General features: G+C 30.3%; 1 protein-coding gene across 1 annotated transcript in view; it reads left to right on the plus strand.

Annotated features, from left to right (window-relative positions):
• The window catches only part of stc (nuclear transcription factor, X-box binding stc), a 90482-nt gene that overhangs the window by 14820 nt on the left and 50725 nt on the right, over positions 1-24937 (plus strand). The window contains exons 3-11 of the mRNA XM_075357282.1: positions 833-1088; positions 5031-5257; positions 8457-8574; positions 8803-8918; positions 11360-11533; positions 12785-13022; positions 13580-13746; positions 14696-14989; positions 17550-17713. Of these exons, the coding sequence (XP_075213397.1) occupies positions 833-1088; positions 5031-5257; positions 8457-8574; positions 8803-8918; positions 11360-11533; positions 12785-13022; positions 13580-13746; positions 14696-14989; positions 17550-17713 (1754 nt within the window). The remainder of the gene's footprint in view (positions 1-832; positions 1089-5030; positions 5258-8456; positions 8575-8802; positions 8919-11359; positions 11534-12784; positions 13023-13579; positions 13747-14695; positions 14990-17549; positions 17714-24937) is intronic.

Below are 24937 nucleotides of genomic sequence, written 5' to 3' on the forward strand. Positions count from 1 at the left end.
GCATTAAAAATAAATTTTTTCACAACACTGGGCTATGAACTCTTTGATATCTTATAACACTTTGTAAGGATTTCTCCTCATTTCCAAAAAATATTCAGAATTTTTTTTTTAGAAATAAGAAAGTAAATTTTATGTTATCTGTAAATTGAAAATTAGTCCTATTCTAAAAAGTAGTGTTCTGTAACTTACTCTAAAATTTTGAAGTAATTTAATATAAAAATCTTTTTGAATTTGTAGCTCACTTTCTTTTGAAGGATTTTAAGCCACCTCTCCCATAAAATAAATAGCTTTTTAGCATTGTTGTATTATTTGTGTGATTCTGTAAATTATTGTTATTCCAATTTAATCAGTTGCATATAACTATCAAAAAATCTTCAGGTAATCCATGAAAGCTCACACAATAACATTTTTATTTTTAAAAACATAGGCAAATGGTGAGAGGCAAAATTAAGTTAGTAAATATAAAAGTTGAATAGTCCATGGTTTGTTTCTTGTTATTATTCTTACCTATTTTTATAAAAAAAATGTCAAATTTTATTTATATGTATTTTATATAACTTGGTTGGGAATTATTCTGCTTAACTTCTTTTTTTAATATTTTTTTTATTCATATTGTAACAACAGACTGCCCAATTATAGTTAGAAATATTTTTACTTCTTTCTAATAATGAATGAAAAATGGTTTTTGTAACATATAAGACTGTTAGTCTTGAGTTATATTCAAACTCTTAATTTTTGTTTTAGGTTCACAGGCAGAGATAGTTTCACTCTGCCATTTAATGGTAGTGTTATTATGTATGTTCATAATAATTGTTGTTAATTTGTTATCCAGCTGGGTCTAGAGGAGAACCACGTAGTAGCAACAGCAGTACTAATATCTATAATGGTGAAAGGAGGTTCCAAGATATACATTCTACTTCATGGTCTGATTCTTCTGGGTCACATTTTCAAAATAACAGCAGAAATGGGAATAATTATCATAATAGTAATCAAAATGGATACCCTGAACAGAGAAACTATAGCAAAAACAGTTACAGTAAAGAGTATAATCAGAAGGGTGCAAAATCTGGGTGGGATAAATATAACAGGTTAGACATTTATATTAAGAATTGTTTTTAATATAATTTTTATTTTTAATTATGTTTTTTTAAGACTTAGTTTTATGATAATATTTCATCTTGAAATCAGTGATAAAATGATTCTTTACTGTTTGTTATTAGTTAATGCAAGAATATTCTATTGTATAATTGGAGTTATTTAAGTTATATAACAAATCCTATAAGGTAAAATGTGTTAAAGTAAAAGCAGACATTTTTTTCTAATCTAAAACAAAAACTTGGTGAGGTCATTTACACCAGAAGCAGCTGTGCCTAAAAAATTAAATTTAACCACTTCCTCATATAGTCATAGACTGACCAGTGGTTTTAGACTTTGGGATTTACCAGAAATATTCCTGAAAGAATGTAAGTGATCATTTTACCTTGCTTTTAAATCATATGAACCCCAAATTAGTCTAATTATTTGGAGTAACCTCCAGATATTTAACTACCCTGGTACTTAATCCGATCCATTAATGGTAGTAATGTTTTTGATACTACTCACTTTCTTTAGAGAGTGAAGGATATTAACATTTGTTTTAAAAGACAGGGAACCTTCACCTTATATCACTCAAAAATAAACGAGGCTAAATTTTATGAAACATAAAATTTATTTATGTGTTTTATATGAGCAGTTTTTTACAATTTCAATATTTTTTCTGAATATCCAAATCTTAATTATCTTTTATGTATAGTAAGTAAATTTGACTTTGGTAACTTATTTTAGAGATCTGTTATGTTCTTTTTAGGTTTACTAGTTATGGCAATGTAGAGTTTATCACATCATTGATCCATATGTTACTTTATTTAGTTGTGAATGCATCTTTTGTATTTGTGGTAACATTTATTTTGTGATAATTTTTAATACTGCTTCAATTGCTTGCATGAAATATTTATTTTTTTGTTATAAAATGTTAATATGTGCAATATTTGTTTTGTTTATTTTAATGCATTTATTGTTTAAATAAATTGTGTGTTTTATTTTATAGGCATCATTTATTTTACATTCATTACTAACCAATTTATTACCATATGACAATATTGTTATTGCTATATATTTAATGCTAATGTTTTTATTAAGCAATGTGTCGTCATCTGTCTAATTAAAAGCTATTCTATAGACCATATTGTTATTTACATATGTACAATCATTTTTTTTTTATGTTGTGGAGAATGATGTTTTATTTGTTATTACACAACAGAAATACCATGTTTTAAATGAATATTGGGGTTTTAATGTTATGTAATATTTATTAAGTTTTACTTTCATTAATATATTATATATGAAATGAAAGAATAGCTCAGAATCGTTTTTCTTTGTGTTTTTTTGGTTGTTCTTTGTGAGCACCTTTTGTCACATGGCACACATCCAGCCGATAGGAGAGTTCATCCCATACTTTAATCAGCAAGTCTGTAGTAATTGATGCGAAAACTGCTTCTGTGTCTCAAATCGGGTGGGTCAGCTGGTAATCGCGGCAAATTCACTTGATCCTTTATAAACCCCTCAAAGAAAAACAATTGCATGGAGTCAAAGCAGGTGAACATGGAGACCATGGCAAACAAGCTCCGTCATCTTGTCTTCAGTGACCGATCCAGTGGTCAGGGAGAATATCATTCAACTAATCACAACAGTATGTTATGCCAGTGAGGAGTGAAAATAGTTCATTTATTTAATTATTTCATTCATTTTATCACGGTAGTTCATTCCAGATACACTTGCTTCCATGAAAAAGAATGGCCCATATACTTACCGTCAGGATATGGCACAAAAACATTAAGGTTTTAGGGAGTCTTGTTCACATTGCAGTATTTCATGAGGATTTTCTGATCCCCAGATATGCACATAGTGTTTACTTTTCCATTATATTGAAATCTTGTTGATTCGTCACTGAATATGACATATAAAAAAAGTTCATCGTCACAGTGAATCATTTAATTTGTGAAGTTAGCATGTAAATCATAATCTGTAGGCTTTAGAGCTTGTAACAGCTATAAACAATATGGATGCAGTCGTAAGCATTTCCTTAAAATCCTCCACACAGATGTCACTGGAATGCTAATTCGCGGCTAGCGTTCCTAACGGATTCCCTTATGTACTATGCACAAAAGACTTATACGTTCAACATTGTCTATTTACTTGGTTGTCCTGTACTCTTCCCTATACAAATACAGTCAGTGGTTTCAAATTGTTGTTTATATCATGTATGAATGTTATTGCCACTTGGGGGATCACAGCAGAACACACTTTGAACTGTAATTACAGATTCATACTTTGCAAACTGGAAAACACAGAATGCTTTCTGTTGGTGGGGTTGCCATCTTTGCTACTAGCGCTTTCAAGCAGAAATTACAGAAACAGTTTATGAGTTGCGCACAGCTAAAACTGTTTGGGTTACTCTTTAATTTCATGTGTAATTAATCATTGTACATGAAACTTGAGAACTATTATATAACTTTAAAACCCCTATATTAATTTTGAAACTATACGTGTGTGCGCGCGTGTATTGTTAACTTTTTTCACATTTTTCTACTTTTATATCCAAAATTGAATTATTGTTTCATTTTACTTTGTTGATGTGTCATGTTTTTATTAAAGGAATTAAAACATGTTCATTTAAATTTATTATATTAATATCTTATTTTATGTTCATATGTTTTTTCTTCATATGTTACTAAAATATCAATAAATTTTTACAGTAACTTTATTTTGTGTTCATTATGAAACATATATTTTTGTATTTTCTAAATATAGAATATATATATATTTTAGGCTTTATACTGCTAAGTGATCTCATTGTTAGTCTTATTTATTCAAGTGATACAGTATACAGTATTGGTATAAAAGTCAAAAACTGCTATATGTCATTAACATTTAATATTGGATTGAAAAATATGTTAAGAAAAAGTTAAAACAGTAAATATAAATATCAAGTAAAACAAAATTATTATTATTATTAATTACTTATCAATACAATTAATAATGATAAATTATAACTAAGCAAATTAACTTGTAGAAGATATACGATTATTATATCATTAATACATTAAGAACAACACAAAGACATCACAATACATTATATCATTATACATTAAGATGAAACTCGTTATTTTAAAATATATTTTATTTAATTGAACATGAAAGCTCTCAAATATGGGAACCGTAACCCAACTATGCTGAACTTAAAAGTTAATGGAAAGTTAGAAAAAACTGTAAACAATTTACAACTTTGTAATAATCAAGAAAAAATGTTATAAATTAATTAGCTTCATTTATGCAGATAAAATGATAAAAAGTAACAAATTTATTTATTTGTTTACATTAAATGAATTAATAAAATTTGAGGACTATTTATTTATTTAATACTACTGTTGCCATCTGTATTAAATAAAACAAGTTAGTATAAATACACTATCATATTTATATTATCAGTCTGTTAATATTTTATTGATTAAGAATACTCATCTTGCTTTTTTAAATATTATTTTAATTTAATATATGCTAAATAACTTGAAAAAGTGAATAATTACTTAATTAAAAATTAATAAAAAAAAAATAAGAAAATAACAATTAGCAAAATAAAAAAGTAAAGATTATTTGTTATCTATTTTATTTTGATTTATTATCTGCTGAAGTATACAATTTAATATCATTTTTTTCTTTATGGATTTCTTATATTTCATTGAAATCCATTGCTGTGTTTTTGTTATTAAGGAGTACCCTTTTTTTAAAATCATAAAGAGCTTTCATAATGTAGAGTAGCTGCTTACAGATTGAGAACATTGATTAAACTTAGATTACCTTCTAGTTTTCCAGTAGCGATTCACATTTAATTTTAAGCATTTAATGGTGATTCTAGTATTTTAAAAGAATTTTATTATTTTCATTATATATTTTTGTGAACAATTATTAATATTCTGTTTATTTTTTAATAGAAATAGTAATCGTCAAACAGGGTACGGTCGTTCATATGGTCGTGGACCTGGACCGGGTTCTGGAAATACAGCATCTGGTTCCGGAGTAGGGTCAGGCCCTAGTTTAGATGAAATGAAATCTGAAGGTCGGAGGAAGCTTCTGCAGGAAGTAGCTAGTTTATTACAGCCAACTACTACTGATCCTCCAGTATCAGCAGTTCCAACTAACGTATCACAGAGTAGTAAAGGTAAATTACTTTTTTTTTTATCTTTACACTTTCATCAAAGTCAGGTGTCATAGCGATTGAACTATTGCACAAATGATTGAAAAGTGCTTCTAATTGAGCAGAATAAATCTGTTTTTTATTCTCTCTTGTTTTACTCCTTGAATACATTGTAAGTTGTGGAACTTACTGCTTTGAGTGAAGAAAATGTGACTGTTGATTTTATCTATACAACTACCCAAAATAGTTCAGTTATTTTTTATACGTAACATAGTACATAAATCGCCTTGCAAATAGTTGAACCTTCTACAAGAAGGCCAATAAACACAAGACTTCTTGTGTATGCTGATCCTGTTATTCTTCCCTTTTCTGCCTGATTGTTTTTAAGTTGATTGTTATCTGTTGTAGGATATTTTTCTCACGTTAACCTTATGTAAAAAATAAATGAAGATTATAATAATAGTATATGATATGAATTCTCATTTTTATCTTAATAAAATAAAAGAATTCTGGAAATAATGTGCACAAGTTTGCTTTATCAGACTTATTATCAAACCTATTGCCACAAAACCTCACTTGCCTAAACTTGATTTGGTTGAAATTATATAAATTCTAAATTTCTTTAAAAAAAATTTTCTTTAAATTTCTTAAATTTCTTTTTAGCAATTGTTGGTACTTATAGAACATATAATCTGGTGGAGATTGCATATAAACCATATTCAAAACATATATGTACATGCATTTCTATTTATTTACATTATTCTTGTATATTTACTAAACTAGAGTTAATCTTTATAAGTAGTCATATCTACAATATTAAATAGTAAATACTTGAATTTTTTTTAAAATTTACTTACTTGTGCATTTCATTCTTTAAGTTGCACAGATAATGATTACATAAAAATTCTTGAAATAATATCAAGAATTATAAATTGAAAGTATACATTCAATATTAGAACTATATAAGAACTATAAATTATTGAAAAAATAAATTTTGAAATAAAATCTTGCATTATTATATAATATGTTTAGTAGTAGCTACTGTAAGATATTATTAATGGTATAGAAAACAAATTCTTTACATGCACACATACACCTGCAAAAGCACACTTTTTAATCTTATTTCATTAGTCTAAATTTATTATTTTTTTTAACATTTTTTATTTTTCAAAATAACATGTTCTGAAAGTCTATCATTTAGCAATGTAATTGCCTAAAGTTATTTCTTTAATATTGCTATTTCCATATAAAACAGTGTGTCTGTAAAATAATAGTGGGGTTTTAAATGGTTATAGCTTCAGAACAAAGCATTGTAGAGAGATGAACTCTATGTTAAATTGAAAAGAAACACTCCTAAGTTTCTTACTTGTTCAGTAGATTTTGATGTTTCCTCTTTGTTGCCCTGCAGACATCAAGACTATATTCAGTCTCTTGCCATACATGGCAGTGAACATCTGGCATGATGGAAGAAACAGCTTCAGTGATCCATTCTTTTAAATGGTAGATTTCAAACTTGAATGCAATACACCTGTGTTTTTATATAACCCCAAAAATAAAAATCCATGCGGGGTAAGGTCTGGAGACCATGGGCGCCAGGCGAGCCATCCATCTCGTCCGAATCATTGCTGAGGAAATGTTTTGTTAAGAAAATTCTGCACGATTGCAGCAAAATGTGAAGGAGCTCCATCTACCTGAAAAATGGAATTCTCTGGTATTTGGGCTGCATACCCTTCTAAAATACTCAGGAAGATGTTCTGTGTTCTTGTCTTTTCAGCAAAAAAAGAAGGGGCCAATGACACTATCTCAATTGTGCATCACACATTCACTTTTTCACTGATTTTTAATAACAGCTTGTGGAGGTTCAGTACCTCGTATATGAACATTATGCCAATGTACTTGTCCAGAAACATGAAATGTTGCTTCATCACTGAAAATGAACTTGTTTAAAAATATCATCATCTTGCTCTAACCTCTCTAGAATGTCTACAACAAAATCACATTGTTTCGCTTTGTCCTGTGGATAAAGTTGTTGCAACACCTGAATTTTATACACAATGTAATGTAACCATCGTTTTAAAATATGAACAGTTGTTTTAGGAATGCCCGCCTGACCAGAACACTGCACGGATTTCTTCAGGCTATCTAAAAAATTTGTTCTTACTGCTTCAGTCATTTCATAAGACATTATACTGGATGTGTTTGCTTCAGTAGGTTGCCTGTTTCTTTGTGTTTTTTGTCTGATCGCTGAATTTTCTTTTCATGCAGGGAAGTCTTCATTGTACACACTATGGTATTCATGCCTAACACATTTAACTGACTTAAATATGGCAAGCGACAACACATTAAATCTTCCTCTGCACCACTAACATGGTGACTAATGTATATGTGCTGTTTGTGTAAACTGTAAATACAGTGTGCATGTGGTAGCTTTTGCACATATAAACTTGGGAGTGTTCTTCTTTCATTTAATGTACAGTTCATGTCTTTACAATGTTTTGTTCTGAAGCTATAACTATTTAAAATCCCACTTATTTTACAGATAAACTGTATTTAATAACCAATCTTCCTATTTTTTTATTTTAATTTTTGTACTTATATTTTTATTTATTTAATTTATCTGAATTTCAGATTGTTTGTTCTCAAAGTATCAAATATCATCTGCAACTTGCCAATGTTTTTATAAAAAAACATTTAACAATTTTACATTACAGAAATGCGTTTTTCTTATTTTCTTGTAATTAAAAGCTGTGCCTTCTGATCCTGTCATACTTAGTACTACCTAAGTTGTTACACTTTCTTTAAAAAATTTGACATTTATACATTTTACTCTTTAAATTGCATCATCTTGCGTGAATGAAGTTTATAGAAAAAAAGTCTGGTTTCATTAGTATTACAAACTTATTATTTTTTGTAGTTCTAATGGCAGTTCTGACCTAAAATATTTTAACAGTAGTTATAATTTTTAAAATAATATTTTACGAGTCTTTTTATTCTTTTCTGAGACTGAAATTGGTCCACTTATGAGAATATCTTGAGGATGTTTTTATTTGAGTGACGTTAATAAAGCTAATAAATAAATAAGGCTTCTTTCAGATCATCAGTGTTCATTATTTTGTCATGACATACCACTTTCTTAAGTACTGAACATTTTTTAGATTCCCTCAACCTTTCTACCTACCTTAACATTAAGAATATTCATATTTTGCATGTTATTATTTTACAGGATCTTTGAGTCAGGAAGTAGACACAAAAAAACCAAATTCGTATTCAGGAAGTTCTAACATTCGACCTTTTATAGATTATAAAAAAAACAGAATGAGTGACAATCGATCTGATCGAGGGTAAGTAAGTAAAGATTTAGGTGTCTCTATGTACTAGTTACCTTTAATATTTTGTTTATGTTTAGAGCTACAGTTAGTTTTAGTCATACATTATTACTAGGGAAATAGTAATAACATTATATACAACTAACCAGTTGTTACTTGAATCTGCCCTAATTTGTAATAATTAATAAACTTTTATTAAATTTTTTTGCTCTCATTTTACTAATAATATTTTTTTCTTTTCAGAAGAGAAAATTGGTCTTCAACATATGAAAACAGAGTTTTTACTAATAGTAATGTTGTTCACAATAGTTCAGATAAACGTGATAAACAAAGAGATGGAACAGATATCTCTCATGATGGTAATATGATTCTTGATAATTTTGTTTTTACAAGACATTCGGGCAGTATGTGCAGTTTGTATAAAAAAATGTTAGTTTATAAAAATCATCTATTTTCCACATAGTCACTATTAACGTTGAGACATTTGTTTTATTTAGACAGGAACTCATAAATCTTGTCTACATAGTGGTCATTTGCCCATCAGTTAAGTGTTTCCTCTCTCGCTTTCATTTTTTCATTATGATCACAACTAGCCAGCCAGTTGGTGTAGGTATTAGCTAGCATTCTGTCTTCTACATTGGTTAAGGTGTGGCATTTATTTTACCTACCATTAATCCCTCATGAACTTTGTTCACCAAGTTAAAGTCGCCAAATTACATATCCTCTTCAAGAGAAGAAATATGTAATACATTGGTTCTGAGTCTATGCAATGAATCAGACATGTTTGTAGGATAATGTTTGATTTTATGACATTAAACAAGACATTTCCCTTCTTAATTTACCACCTTACCAATTTACTGTACTATGTTGACACGCTATATGGTACAGTTAGGCTAATATTTCTAGGTATCCATAGTTTTAGAGGTATTTATTAAGTACTTTTCGTTTTGTAATTATGATTATTAAATTGCCATGTACTTATCTCCAGAACTATTGCTGTGTCCTTATGATATCACTGATTGAAGTTTGAGTGTTGAAGTGCTTAACAGATAACAATATATCATTTGTATTGGTTCTAGGCTAAATAATGATCAATAAATAATTTCACAATTAAAGTAAAACCTAACAGATGATAGTTGGTTTGTGGGGGGGGGGGTACAAAATGACGTGAGTGAAGTGCAACTCTGCTGTTTTTATCTTGTTTTAGCTTGAAGACAGATGGTCAGGTGTATTTATAGCAAACTATTCAGAGTTCTTTATGTATTGAGGAAACTAAAATTAACTCTTTAATTGGGTATCCAAGTAGGACCCATCCTACTTGCAACAGCAAAATTTATCTCAAAACTTCTCGCTCATGATTAAAAGAAAAACAGACTGCAAGATGTGCTAACAGTGATCCTGATTTTATGAAAAAGATATTGGAGATAAAACAGGGGTCTATGGCTATGACCCTGACACAAAGACACAGTCAACCCATTGGAAAACTCCCAAGTTCTTTTTGCTGCAAAAAGAAGCCATGCAATCACAAGCATTGTGGTCATGCTGATAATTATCAGCATAAAAAAAAATTATAATCTTTTTTGATTATCAAGGCATGGTCATCACAAATATATTTCTCAAGGACAAATGTCTGTAAAAAGTACTACATAACTGTTCTTCGTTGACTATTAGATGCTGTTCAATGCAAAAGACTGCAGTTATTGGTAAATTCATGACAACACTCACTCCAGCCCGTGCATCACAACTTCAGTAAGCTCCTTTTCTCACCCAACATGGCCCTGTGATTTTTGGGTCTTTTCCTAAACTTAAAATTCTGCTTAAAGGAAATAGATTTGGAGAAGAGGTAAAAAAAAGAGATGCAATAAGAGGACTTAGTTATCATAAAATTGGTTATTGGAGGTCTTTTATGAATTGAATGTATTTAAACAAAAATTGATTTGTAAATTTTTAATTTTCTTATTTTGTACACTCTAGCCTTTTTTTAGATTGGTTATGTAATGTATTTGTATTTTTGTGTTTAATACATTTATATCTGTATTTTAAACATTTTATATAAGTTCTTATGTTATTCTATTTTAAATTAAACTTTTATCAGTGAATAACAGTTGTATTTTTATGAAGACATTATGATGTTCCTTATATATATATATTTTATTATCCTTTATCAAACATTCTAAACACTTTATATGATTTTTTGTGACATTGCTTCATATTATCTGAAAATGAATTTTACTTGACCTTTGTAGTATAGTTCTGGCATTCAATTGAACAGATCAAAGTTGAGAGGATGCTTAATTAAAACAAGTAACTTTGGAAATTGTAATATTAATATTTGGCGTCGAGTTATAGTCAGTGAATCTAGAAACATTATTGGATGTGTGTAAATCAAATTGTATTACCTGTGGAAGAGCTGTCTGTGACCAACACCTCATAGCTTCTGCTCTAAGGATCATATGTCGTAATCAATTTTTTTTACTTTTGAAGAACTTTACATTTTTTAAATAAGTAATTCTATGGTGCATTTAATTTTTATTTATCATGTTTAAGTTACTGTTTTATTAAAAGGTTGTGATATACAATTGTTAACTTTCCAGACAATTTCTTTCAATTATATGTTTTTGGTATTTAATTAGTCAGTCAAGTAATCTTAAAACAAAAAAATCTCTAGATAAACTTTTAAAGTTGTTCTAAAACAATTTTTTAAATATAACAGCTATTTAAAATTTTGATTGTTTTATCATGTGGAATAAATTCTTTTATATGAGTAGAATACCTTATAACTTAATTTTTGTGATTTCAGATAACACTGTGTCGCAGCGTGAACGTTTAACAGAACAGTTAGAAAGGGGAACATTAGAATGTCTTGTTTGTTATGATAGAGTCCGTCAAATGGATGCTGTTTGGAATTGTTCAAATTGTTACCATGTTTTGCATTTGCGTTGTATTATAAAATGGGCTAATTCATCACGTTCCGGTTTGTATGTTTTGTCGTATTATTCATGCGTAGTTTTAAAGTAATTTTATTATTACTTTTGAAAAGTTTTTATCTGATCAGCCAGTTTTTACTGAAAATTTAAGGGAGTTTATTTTTTAATACAGGCAGTAAAAAAGTCTGCTAATTTTGGTTGTATAAATGAAGAGGTTTCTCTTCTAAACTTCATAAAATTTGGCAGTAAAAAAGTCTGCTAATTTTGGTTGTATAAATGAAGAGGTTTCTCTTCTAAAATTCATAAAATTTGGCCCAGAGTTGGATTTTTTTCATATCTTGAGCTCATATTACCTTCTGATATAAATAATTTGTGTATTTTTAGTTATTAATTGGTGTGTGAGATACCTCATGGTATGTAGTTTGTTTCATTTAATGACATGTGGGAATTAGGTAACGCATTGAACAACATCCAGTTATATGAGCTGCCAGAATTTTAGTTGATTGTTATTTTTTTGAAAATGATAAATATGATTTTTTTTTCATAATGATGGAGTTTTGCTATCTTCTAGTAGATTGAAATACATTTGACACAAAATGTTAGTTCTCAAAAATAAAATTATTTTGTTGTATTGATTAAAATTTTTTGTAATTGTTAAATTATTAATTTACCATAAATTATGTCAAGTTTATATGAAAATATATGTTATTTTCGAGTAACTGTAAAAGTGAGTAAAACAGTCTCATTTTATTATATCTTTGTAATTGTATATATACATAAAGATTTCTCTGACATTGGCTCATTAGGTAGATTCTAATGTAAAAAAATAATCCTTTTGTTTTTCATTGTAGTTGCACAGGAACAAATGTGGATTTGATTGAATAACCAGTTGTTCCTGTACATGGCAATAATACACAGTAGACTTGACTACCCATCATGTGACTAGTTTGCTATTCATAAACTTGAAAGCAGTATGAGCTCCACAATCATTCTTTTAAAACTCTTGTCTGAAGAGTAGGTAGTATTTGTGTGTATATTTTTAAGTTTAATTCATGGCATAGCTAGTTTATTTTTGATCATCATAAGCATTGTCATTATTTTATAATCATTATACTGCTCAGATAATTACTTTTCTTTATTTGTGCAGCTGTTTCATATCATTTGTCTTCAAATGTGTTGAAAACTGTAGCTGTGTTATTGTTATATGCATTTTTAAATTCCTTATCAGAATTGTTGTGTTCTGTATGTATCGATGATGATTTTGAAGATTCACTTTTTTTTTTTAATTTTATTTACAGACAGTGGATGGAGATGCCCTGCTTGTCAAAATGTATCAAAATTAACACCACGTAATTATTATTGTTTCTGTGGTAAAGTTACCGATCCTGATTGGAATCGTAATGATACACCTCATTCATGTGGTGAAGTATGCAATAAACCAAAACCCAATCCATCATTGTATTTCAAGTGCAATCATCGCTGTACTGTGTTGTGCCATCCAGGGCCATGCCCTCCTTGCATTACTATGATACAAAGGTTTGTATGTGATGATATTTCATTTCAACAGGTTATCTATCTAGACTTTTAATATAATTAGACTGTAATTTATGACCATTATAAATTACAAATTTTGTTCAGGATAATAAGATAAGTAGCTGAAGAGTTAGATTTAAAGTAGTTTTACTTACGTTTTAAAAACAGCTTGAGTACATAGGAAGCAGTTTTAGTTCTTTAAAGATAATTAAATCATTTAGAAAATAACAAGTCATAGTCTGCTAACTTTATGCAAATATTGACATGGGACAATTCTTTATTTTGGTTGTGAAAGTATTTTAAAAAAGTTCTGAGCATAATAGTTTGATTATTAGGATTGTTTTCTTTTATTTAATGGAAATTACTGTTATAAGTGGAATTGTACAGCTTTGAATTTATAATTAAAAATAGTTTTTTAATTTATAATTTTTTATTTGATTTAATTTTATGATAAATCACAATCAAAATACTGATTGTATCTGTCTTAATTATCTTTATATAGTAATTTCCTTGCTTTCTTATTTTTAATAGTTTCATTCTGTTATTTTTTTTTTTTTCAGAAATTGTGGTTGTGGAAGAACTAGCCAAATGGTTCAATGTGGCCAAAATCCTCATACTATATCTTGTGGTGAAGTTTGTTGCAGACAGCTAAATTGTGGAGAACATTTTTGTAATGAAATATGTCATCTTGGTGATTGTAAACCCTGCCCTGCCAAAATCTCACAAGGTAAGCAGTAACAAACATTAACATTAGTAACACAACATTTAGTAACATGTGTTTGTAATAACACAATTAACATTTAGTAATCCAATTTTTGGTCTTGCTATTGCCTCACTCATATCCACTTTCTGTTTTGAATGATACTAGTCTCACTGTTCGTGGAAGAAGTGCATTAGCACAGCCACCAGGAATTGAAATTTTGATCTCATGTTATATTTATCTTCATGCTAATCAGGAGACATTTAATACTTTTTTAAACTTCTCTAAGTATTATGGAGTATTAAGAGAAAAGTAAATAAGTCGTTTTCAAAAGGTGGGTGATTCACTTTCTAATAACTTGTTACAGTATTTCAAAACATTGGCTTTTATTATATACTGGACACACGTAGCTCTCATGAGAGTGTAAGTTTTATATATTTGTGTTGGTAATTTTTCTGTAAAATTTTTATTAGACGTTAAGCTTGCATTAATTTAGATTAACAGCTTTTTCTCAGCATTTGTAGTAGTAGTAATATTATTCATATTACACAGATAATTTTTTCTGCTTTGTCAGATTTGTCAGTACTTATTACAAGTATTTTGAATACTTGCTGTATCCACAAATAAAAATTTTGTTTCCCAGTGGTAAATAAATTTTAAAAATGTTCTGTTTCAGATTTTGCCTAGATTTAAAAATTACTCGTACATTTATTCTTGTTAAAAATTGCCAAGAATGTTCTTTTGTTGATTGAATGAAATAAAAAAACTTGTGTTCAGGTACATAACTATGTAAGGTGTTCTATGTATAGGAAGAGGGGATCATTGTACTGTTGATTGATTGGTTGTGTTACAAAGAAAAACCTTATCTTTATGATCGCATAATCATCTTAACTTAATCATTTCATTATCTTTTTTATGGTAATGTCTTCTTGATTTCATATGAACTACTTCATTAAAATTTTCCTTTTCTTTTTAGTTTGCTATTGTGGTGAAATTATCAGAGAAGTGCCTTGTGACAAAAAAAATATTAAAGTTAAGAACTTTGAGTGTGGAAATCAGTGTCCAAAAAAATTAGACTGCGGACATCATCCTTGTTTGAAAAAATGTCACCAGGGTGCCTGTGGGCCTTGCCCGCTTGATGCTGCTGTTGTTACGCATTGCCCATGTGGTAAGATGCCTTTGGATTCTAATACAGTCCGAAAGTCTTGCCTTGATCCTGTGCCTACTTGTGGTGAGGTCTGTGGTAAATCACTTCTGTGCGGTCGGCTAGGTTTGTATTACGTATTCTATAAATATTATGTATAAGTTTCTGTATATTCTGTTGTAATGTAGTAAAGTTTGATGAAGTAATTCTACATAGTATTTTCTTACAAATTAATACTTCAAATTTTTTAATGTATATAAAAGAAACTTTACCATTAACTGGTAAAATTAGCTACAGAGTACTGTTTAGACTGTGTAAAGTGCAAGATGCAAAAGAAAACATTTCTGGAATGACATTTCTAATTTATCATAAGAGGTGAGCTAAACAAAGCTTACAAAAATAAAATAAGGTGTTTGCTTATAAGATTGATATTATAAAAGTAAATCTAAATGTAAAATTTATACATTTGATAATTATAGTTGGTTTGGGAAACAAATGTAACAAAAGTTCTCAGAAATCTGCTCTCTCTTTCATAATATGAAATGCTTACTGCCACCTAATATGTCTTTTTTATCAGGTTTGAAGAATTTGTTGTTAATTACATTAATTTTATGCTTGCTAGTTTAAAAAGTCAATAGTCATTAGCATCTGTTTTGGCATTTGTGTTGATTTATGTATTACATTTCTTCTAAAAATTATATAATGTAACAAAAGGCAAGCAGGATAACACTGGTCCAGTGGTGAACTCGACATCGCAAGTCAGCTGATTTTGAAGTCAAGGGTTCTAAGGTTCAAATCCTAGTAAAGGCGTTACTTTTATACAGATTTGAATACTAGATCATGGATACAGTTGTTCTTTGGTGGTTGGATTTCAATTAATCACACATCTCAGGAATGGTCAACCTGAAACTGTACAAGACTACACTACATTCCTTCATACACATTTATTCATACCTATCATCCACATTCATCCTCTGAAGAAATACCTTATGGTGGTTCTGGAGGCTAAAAAAAAAAAATAATAAAAAATAAAGCAGGGTAACTATGAATAGATTCAAAACTGTTGATGAATTAACATTTGTTGATAGATCTGAACAGCTTAGAAATTTACAGATCTTTTGTTAATAAAGTAATAATACTACTATCAGTAATGTAAAACATTTTCACTAATATTTTTTTCAAGAATATTTCATTTTTGATTGCAGCCAAATGCTCAGATATTAATTATTTTACTGTAGTATTGGTTACATTTTTAATTATTTTAGAGAATTAATTATATGCTAACAAAAAGAATGAACGGGTGATAAGTGCAGGTATGCAAATAATTCCAGGCATTTTTGAAACCTGTAGTGATGATTGTGAATGAAAAAGAAGGTGGTTTGAAAAAGTAAAAAGATGAGGTTCTTGAGCAATTAATACTTGTAAAAGTGTGAAAAGAAATTTTTTGTATTTCATGGTGTTACTATTTGAAGGAAGGCATATTATTGCTACTGCTCCTACTATCTAGAAGAAGTTCTCAAAGTTTATAAATTTTTGGAATCACAGATGAGCCATATAGAATGGCCAGTAAATAATGCACAATTGCACTTAATGGTAACATCTACACACATCACCATGTGCTGCTGATATCTTGTGCTGTATTTCCACACTACAAACATAATTAAATTTGTTTAATTCTGTTCACTCATTCGTAGATAGCTGTTGCCGTGGAATTGTGATTTCTACTATATCATATCATTCATTTAAAAAAGTGCTCGGTGACAATTTTTAACAACCACTAAAACGACATCTAAGAGATATTCATTGTTTATAAGCTGCTGGTAATGAAACTGTTCATTACACTACAGTGAATAGATGGACAATAATTTTCATACACCAGTAGCTGATAAAGTGAATGTTGAGGATGAATCTTCCACTGGTTAACCAGTTTCTGGATTGATGAGAAGCATCAAAGAAGGTGGATGAATTGTTAAATTTACAATTCATCCATCAGTAGTGTTATTATCCAACTGGTCACATCCAAAGGACAAGTGGGACACATTGTTGAGGAATTGGATTACCGTAAAATCTGTTGGTAATGGGCACTACAGTGGCTATTCTGAAGTTGAAATTTAAATCCATTATTCAGTCTCTATATTTACTGGGTAAAAAACACCCTTTTATTCTCATTTCCTGAATGTAAAGCGGGACCTTAAGGTTTCATTTCACCATGTTTGATGAGTTGAAGGCTACAGCAATATCGTAGATCAAAGAAAGACCAACTGAATACTTCATTGATAGGATGGGGAAACTTCCACCGTTGGGAAGTGTACATTTGTAAATTGTGATAGTGGTGAAAAGTAAAGATAAACCGTTATGGCCAATAATAAAATGTTGTTGTTTCCTGCCTTTTTTGTTAATATCTTTTACATTGCCTTAAGTATTTCATTCAAAAAGTTTTTCTATAATCATACTGAAAGAAACTTGATGAACAGAATCATTTGAAGTACCTTCCTTTACAAAATATAAACAAATTATAAAAATTGTAAATTCAGGTTTGTAAGAATTGATCAGTGCGAAAAGATACATTTGGGTCAAATTAAGAATATTATTTTTTAAAGTCTGTTTTGAAGACTAAATTAAGTTTTGATTACGTAACCGCATAGTTCTTAGTATTTGATATCTTTTTGTGGTATTTATTTTACAGACAGTCCTCATACTTGCAAATCTAGTTGCCATGAGAGTGCTTGTCCTCCGTGTGAACTTACAACTTTAGTTCGATGTCGCTGTGGTCATATGGATCAAGAGATTCCTTGTAAAGATTTACAAACCAAAGGATATGATGCTAGGTGTCAAAAAAAATGCACTAAGGTATGTTAGTGTATGTGTTAAATATATATAAGCGTGATTAAATCACTTTAAAAATTAAGTATGATCACTTTTAGTTTTTATATCAGTAATATGAAACACTTGATCCATGGTTCTCGCAGGCAGGAAAAGTCAGGAATTTTTAGAAAAGATCAGGGAAAATTGCAAAGAACTCCAGAGAATTCTATTTTCAGAGGTGGCTTTTCCATTAACAAATGTCTTATGGAGAATTTACACAAAGAAATAATAATTTATCAACAAAAGGTTTTTATGCAATTGTGGTTGCTTTATAGGCAAGGAAAATGTTTTCATTACAGAAAAATGCTCATTACAATTATAAGCTCTAGCAGATGATATGAAGAATGTCTTAGAAAAAGAGAAAACTTCTCTCAAAAAGAAATGAATAGGGCTCTGAAAAGAAAAATGTAAGCAGAAATTAAAAAACTGGAAGAAGAAAGGAAAAACTAAAGAGTTACAATGTTGCCAGAAGAACAGATAGGTGCCAAAATTAAACTTTTAGAAAAGGGCAAACCATTAGGAAATTCAAGAAAAGTTATCCTAGGTTTTATACATACTGTTACCTCATATATGCCTAATTTAATATCAGTTGGTGATAACAGTAGCAGTGATCTTAGCGGGGTGCACAGTTTATGGACGCATTGGTAGAAGCGTCACTTCCACTGCGCAGATGACCGTGCAGTTCTCCCACCATAGCAGCACTGCAGCCTCCACTCTCAGGCTCCAATAAAAGAGCATGCACGAGAGTGAATTTCCAATTCATAGTCAACCACCACCTGCAGAAGACAAGAAGAAGATGTTTACTGGCCGGCTCAAAGTGGGACCTCCCGGCAGATGCCAGCATCTCCACCGGAGCAGCAGGCCTGGCTGGCCTGCTGAGGGAGTCACTGAACGCGGACGCTACCATCCAGCTCTAGCCTAGCTTACCAGGTTTCAATCACCCTGGTCGGCAGACTCGGCAGTATTAGCCGGCCCAGCATGGGATTGCTCGGGGAGAACCGCTTTGGCTGCGCCGTTGAAGGACAACTGACGCCGACCTGACACTGCAGGGTTCTGGGGGCCACGCTGTAGTGGGGACCCAACTGCCACTGAGGGAAAGCCCGATTGGACTTCAATAGATGAGCTGCAACTCGCCGACTTTGCCGGAGACCAGCTATCAGACCCAACAGCTCTTCTCAGAGCTAACGCAAAAAACAGCCCTTTTCAGGGCCACCACAAGGTTATGGATTATGAACTGTCGAAGCCATTCGACGACAACAGCCCTTCTCAGGGCTACCCTAAGGTAAGCAATTACAACGAGCTGTCAAAGCCAATCGACAACAAAGACTGCCCTTTTCAGCGACACCATAAGGTTATTAAGTGCCACATGCCGTTGAAGCCATACATGTATAATGAGATCTCATATTGTTATCATTTTATTTTTATTTTTTAATGCACATTAGAATAATAATGACAAAATATTTTTCAAGTAAATGCTAATAATGTTTGTTTTCTGTACATAAGGTGTTCTGTTATAGTTTTCTTATCGGTATTACTTTTAGATTTTAGTTTTCCTTTGTTGTGATCATACATATATTTATTCTTTTTTTAAATTGAAATCTGAGTTTCTTAACATTTTTATGCAAACCACAAAAATTTTGTTTACTTTGCAAAATAATGTAGGCTAGTTTCTATGGAAAATTTTTAAGCAATCTTAGGTGCGAGCCAATTATTTTTAAAAATTGCTTTAGTTAGTCATATTTCTTATCTGTGTTACTTTTAGTTACCATTATGTTCATTTATATGAAAGAAACTTCTTAATTTTTTTTTTTTACTTTGCAATGCAATTACTGAAATAATTTATCATAAAAAATAGCCTAATTTTAAATGCATATAAAAAAAAATTATTAAACAATAAACTTTAAAAATGAATGTAATAATAAAAAAAAGGCGAGAGTTTGACAGCACTCAAATAAAAATAACACTGTTCAGGCAGCACAGATGTCTGGCACCATATGATGTTAAATATTAGTTTTTCCTTCTTTTCAAAGTAATTTGTTTGTATTTTATTAAACATGTGTTTTTATTCATTAATTTTTAGTGCATAACACACAACCGTACAATACAGGTTAGTCGCCAAGCTTGTTGGATTAAATCTTATTATATTATCATAAGATGTGTTAAATTATGGTAGGCAGTATGTTGAGACACAGCTCCTGATGATTCACTCAGCTTCATATCGCACACAGGTCTGGCGATTCATTCAGCTTCATCTACATTATATAAGTCGGCTCAGCACTAGAATTTAGCCAGTTTAGTCTCTTGTTTGCAGTCTCGATCTATCATTTGAAGACTGATATTTTACACACCATACAGTAGACATGTACATACATGAAATTATATATATTTTTTTCAACAATGTAATACAGATTAAATTAAATCATGAACATGTTAATATACGATTGTTAATTCGAATCAGTATTTGTTTTATTTACAGTCCACTTAAGATACACGAAACATAATTTGGTCCTCCGGGCCGGATATTTGGAATTTATTACATAGTGAAATCAACTAAATTTATAAATGTGAGTGTAATGTAACATTGTTAAAGCATCATGGCGTCAAGAGCAATCAAATGTATGCAATTCTACTTACTCATAGAACAAAACCGAAATGTGTAAACATGAAAATGTGTTTAATTAATTGGTACTGCCTACGTGATAGTTTGTATGCTAACAATTAATTGACTGTATGCTGGCTGAAATTCGTAAGTAAAATAGTACCTTTATCATCGTTAGACATCTTGGATTCCAATGTGGTAAGCTAACTGCCTATCTAAAGCAATAATACTAATACTCTTAATGCCTGTTTTTCTCTGTAAATATTTTGTCCTTAATTACCCAATTATTGACCTGTGTCCCATACCCAGATTTATCATTTTGTAATTCAAGCCTAATATTGTAACCTAGATTGTGTTTCTTTCACTCATATTGTCTTTCAACTTTGTTGTTTGAAACACGTCCTTTATGAAAATCTTATCTTAATTAATTCTTTTATTTTTATAATTATACAAAATGCCTGATACAGATGAGGGAGCTAGTGAAGGCAAGTGTGCAACAAATGTGCTTCAAGCCCAAATAAAATATAAAAATCATCAAAGGGGTACGCATAAGGGTTCCATCACGTGAATAAAAAAGTTTATGAAATCATTTAGTATGAAAATCAAGATATTGAACTATTACAAGTCAAATTCAATCATTTAATCTTGCCCTGGCATAAGTACGGTGAGGAGGTCCAAACAGTTTTAGAATATAATGCTCAAAATGAAGATGCAGACAGAAGAAATGGAAGACATATTCCATAATCTTCATGTGAAAATGCAAAAAATATTAAATTCTAATTGTAAAGGGTCATTACCCTCATAAGTGTCTTATTTGCTTAAAAACAGTAATATTTGTTCAAAAAAGGATCAATCGATCACTGTTCCTCAGATTGACCTACAGTAATTTAATGGTTCTTATGAGAATTTGTTAACCTTTAGTGAGTTTTTCTGTGCAATTGTTCATAACAATAAGTTAACATTAGTCCAAAAATTTCAGTATTTAGCATCATCCTTGACAGATTCTGCTCAGGAGTTAATTAAAAATCTATCACATACAGCCAACAGTTATATGAGTGCATGGAGCTTACTCGAAGCTAGATATGCAAACATTTGTCTCATAGCATCAAAACATGCTCGCAAAATATTGAATATAGAGAGTATTCCCAAAAAATCTGCCACCGGCTTGGCTAATTTTGACACAATTTCTAGTAATGCAAAGTGCTTTAAACGCCCGATATGAATTATGCAGAATTTATATTAATTCAATTATTTGCATAATGCTTAGATCAATCAACTGTACATTCTTGGGAATGAACTTTGACAGCCGATTCTTTTCCATCTATCAATGAATTTACTGTTTTTCAAGAAAAACAGAGTCAAATGTTAGAAACCTCTGCCTAAGTACCTCAAAGAAATCCACAGCAGAAATACTTGGATCTTCATCTTCATTGAAACATTCTAATCAATCCAAGCGGGATAAAAATAATTCTTATCAGGCGCATGCTTACTAATTTGCAATGCCCGTATTGCGAACAATCTCACCTATTGTGTAAAAGTGTTAATCTTCTAAAGTTACCTACTGGCAGTAAAATATAATATATATAATTTGTCAAAAAGCACAAGCTATGCTTTAATTGCCTTAATAGCAATCACAATGATAAGAATTGTTGTAATTCTCATTATTGTAAGTATTGTAAGCAAACACAACATTCAATTTTACATTATAAATGAAATTAGAAATTGAGTCTAATCATAATTCTGTTGAAAATAATTCAAAGGGCAGAAATGAAATTGACAATAGATGTACTGTTGAAAATGACGCTCTTAATTTTAATGCAAATGCAAGTAGCAATTATTGTACTTTAAAAATTCAAAGTGTAACTCAGATTTTTACTTGCTACGGTTGTTGTGAGGGTTAAAGATACAGACAATTGATTGCAATCCTGCCATGTGTTACTTGATGCCGGCTCTCAGGTCAATTTTATTACTGAAAATATGGTGCAACGCATAAGAATAAAACTACAGTGAGTACATTTACCAATCTCTGAAATAAATAATGTTTCTGCAATGACAAAATATAGTGTAAATATTGAATTGTACTCCAACTATGAGTATTATTCTACTTCTTTTAAATGTTTTGTTCCACTGCGTATTACAAATTCGATGCCCACTGAATGTATAAATACAAATATGTGGAAATTTCCAAAGTTTGTAACACTTGCTGATAGTAATTTTAATACACCCGGTAATGTAGACATGTTAGTTGGATCTGAATTATAATTGCATTTAATTAAAAAGGGTTAAATCAAGAAAGGTGAAAATTTTCCAGTTAGTCAAGAAACTAAATTAGGTGGATAATTGCTAGAAGGTTACCATTCGCAAATACAGAAGAAAAACCTCCTTGCGTAACATTATTAGTCAATTCTGAAATGAATAATCAAAATCAGTTGAAGAAGTTTTGGAAATTAGAAGAGATAGTCACTAAAACCCACACCAAAGAAGAAAACTTATGTGAACAGCACTTTCGAAAACTTGAAGAGAGATGAAGGTAGAAGATATAATGTACGATTACCAAGAATTCTGAACCATGTTCCTCTAGGCAACTCTCTTAACAATGCCCAACATAGATTCCTGGTGTTAGAGAGAAAACTTAACAAAGCCAATACTCTATGAACTGATTACAACAATTTTATGTGAATACCTTCAACTTGGTCATATGCAGATGATTCAACCATCAATTCAACATGTAGCAGCAATATCGAGAATCCATACTATCTACCACATCGGTAGATAAAAAAAAATATTATGCGGTGTTTAAAAAAAATATTATTGTAACAAAAACATGAGTAGTCTTTGACGTGTCTGCCTAGGCAGAAAATGGAATATCCCTCAATGATACTGATGAGAAGACCTGTTGTCCAACAAGACTTGATAACAATTGTTTTACGATTTAGAACACATGTTTATGCAATGACTGCAGATGTTGCGAAGATGTACCGACAAGTACTTGTTGACCAGAAAGACTATGACTTGCTTCAGATTTTGTGGCGAAGCTCAAGTGGTGAAGAAATCACACTATCAATTGACCACTTTCACGTACGGAACTGCATCTGCTTCATTCCTTGCAACAAGATGTATAATTCAATTAGATAATGAAAAAATTTCCCAAGGCTTCGGAAATGGTCTCCAGAGATTTTTATGTGAATGACGTACAAACTGGTTGTGATAATTTAAATGAAGCAATACGATTACAAGGTGAAATAATTTCAATCCTTAAGCTGGATTTGATTTACGCAAATGGTGTTCAAATGAGTCTGCGCTTCTAAATTCTGCGGCTGAATTCGACAATGCCAATCACACATTTAATTTCTCTAATCATGGTATTAATACTTTAGGTTTAATCTGGGATTATCAGAAGGATATGTTGCGTTTTCAAATAAACTATAAAAATCACAGTGATCCATTCACTAAAAGAATAGTTGTTTTAGTGATAATATAGTTGATATTTGATCCATTAGGCCTATTAGGTCCAATTGTTATGTTATACAAGATATTTATAAAAATTATGGCTTCAGAAACTGGAGTGGGATGATATACTTTCAGGTAATCTCCTTCATGTTTGGTCTGATCTCTATGAAAAGCTTCTATATAAAGCAAATTTGTATTCCAAGATTAATCAAAGGGTTAGAGAAAACAGTAGATTTACAATTACATGGATTTGCTGATGCTTTGAAGATGGCTATGGTGTTTGTATATACCTACATTCTGTTGATGATCAGGAAAATCTCACAGTCAATCTCCTTTGCTCAAAATCAAGAGTGTCCCCAATAAAATAGATTTCCATATCAAGATTAGAATTATGCGGTGCATTTTTATTATCAAAATTATTCAAAAATGTTGCTCTTATACTTTGTTTAAATATAAATAATAATTATTTATGGACAGACTACAATTGTACTTTCTTGGATAGCAGCCTCACCAAAAAAATTGAACCTTTGTAGCTAACACAGTGTCATAGATTCAAGAACTTACGGGTAACTGTAAATGGGGACATGTTTATTCTAAAGAAAATCATTCTGATATACTTTCTCAAGGAATGAGTACAATCAAATTACAAAATAATCACTTATGGTGGAAAGGTCCTTTTTGGTTAGACGAGCAAATGGAAAATTGGAATGAGAAATCTGCTAAAATAATTAATTAATTAGTAATTAATTTTAAATCACCAGATTGTTTAAATGAATTTCATAATGAATCCACATCACTAATTATAAATACTAGCTTGACAGATTTATCTGATTTGTTTTCCTCATTGCCAAAAATGATAAATACATTATGTTGTATGAGATTTATTAAAAATTTTAAAAATAAGCAAAATTATAAATATATTTTTTATCTGTTCAAGAGAAAGAATTTATTTTAATGCGATCTATTACTCAGACTATTCATTTTCAAATGGAAATTAAATAATTACACACTAATTCATTTGTATCTCAAGTAAGCAAACTATATTCTATCCATCCATTCATAGATGGAAATAGTTATCTAAAAGTGGGAGGTAGATTGCAATTATCTGATTTGAACTTTGATAATAAGTATCCTATCATTCTTCCACCTTAATCTAATTT

This window comes from Lycorma delicatula, chromosome 2, assembly GCF_047948215.1.
Source record: "Lycorma delicatula isolate Av1 chromosome 2, ASM4794821v1, whole genome shotgun sequence".
Classification (NCBI taxonomy): domain Eukaryota; kingdom Metazoa; phylum Arthropoda; class Insecta; order Hemiptera; family Fulgoridae; genus Lycorma; species Lycorma delicatula.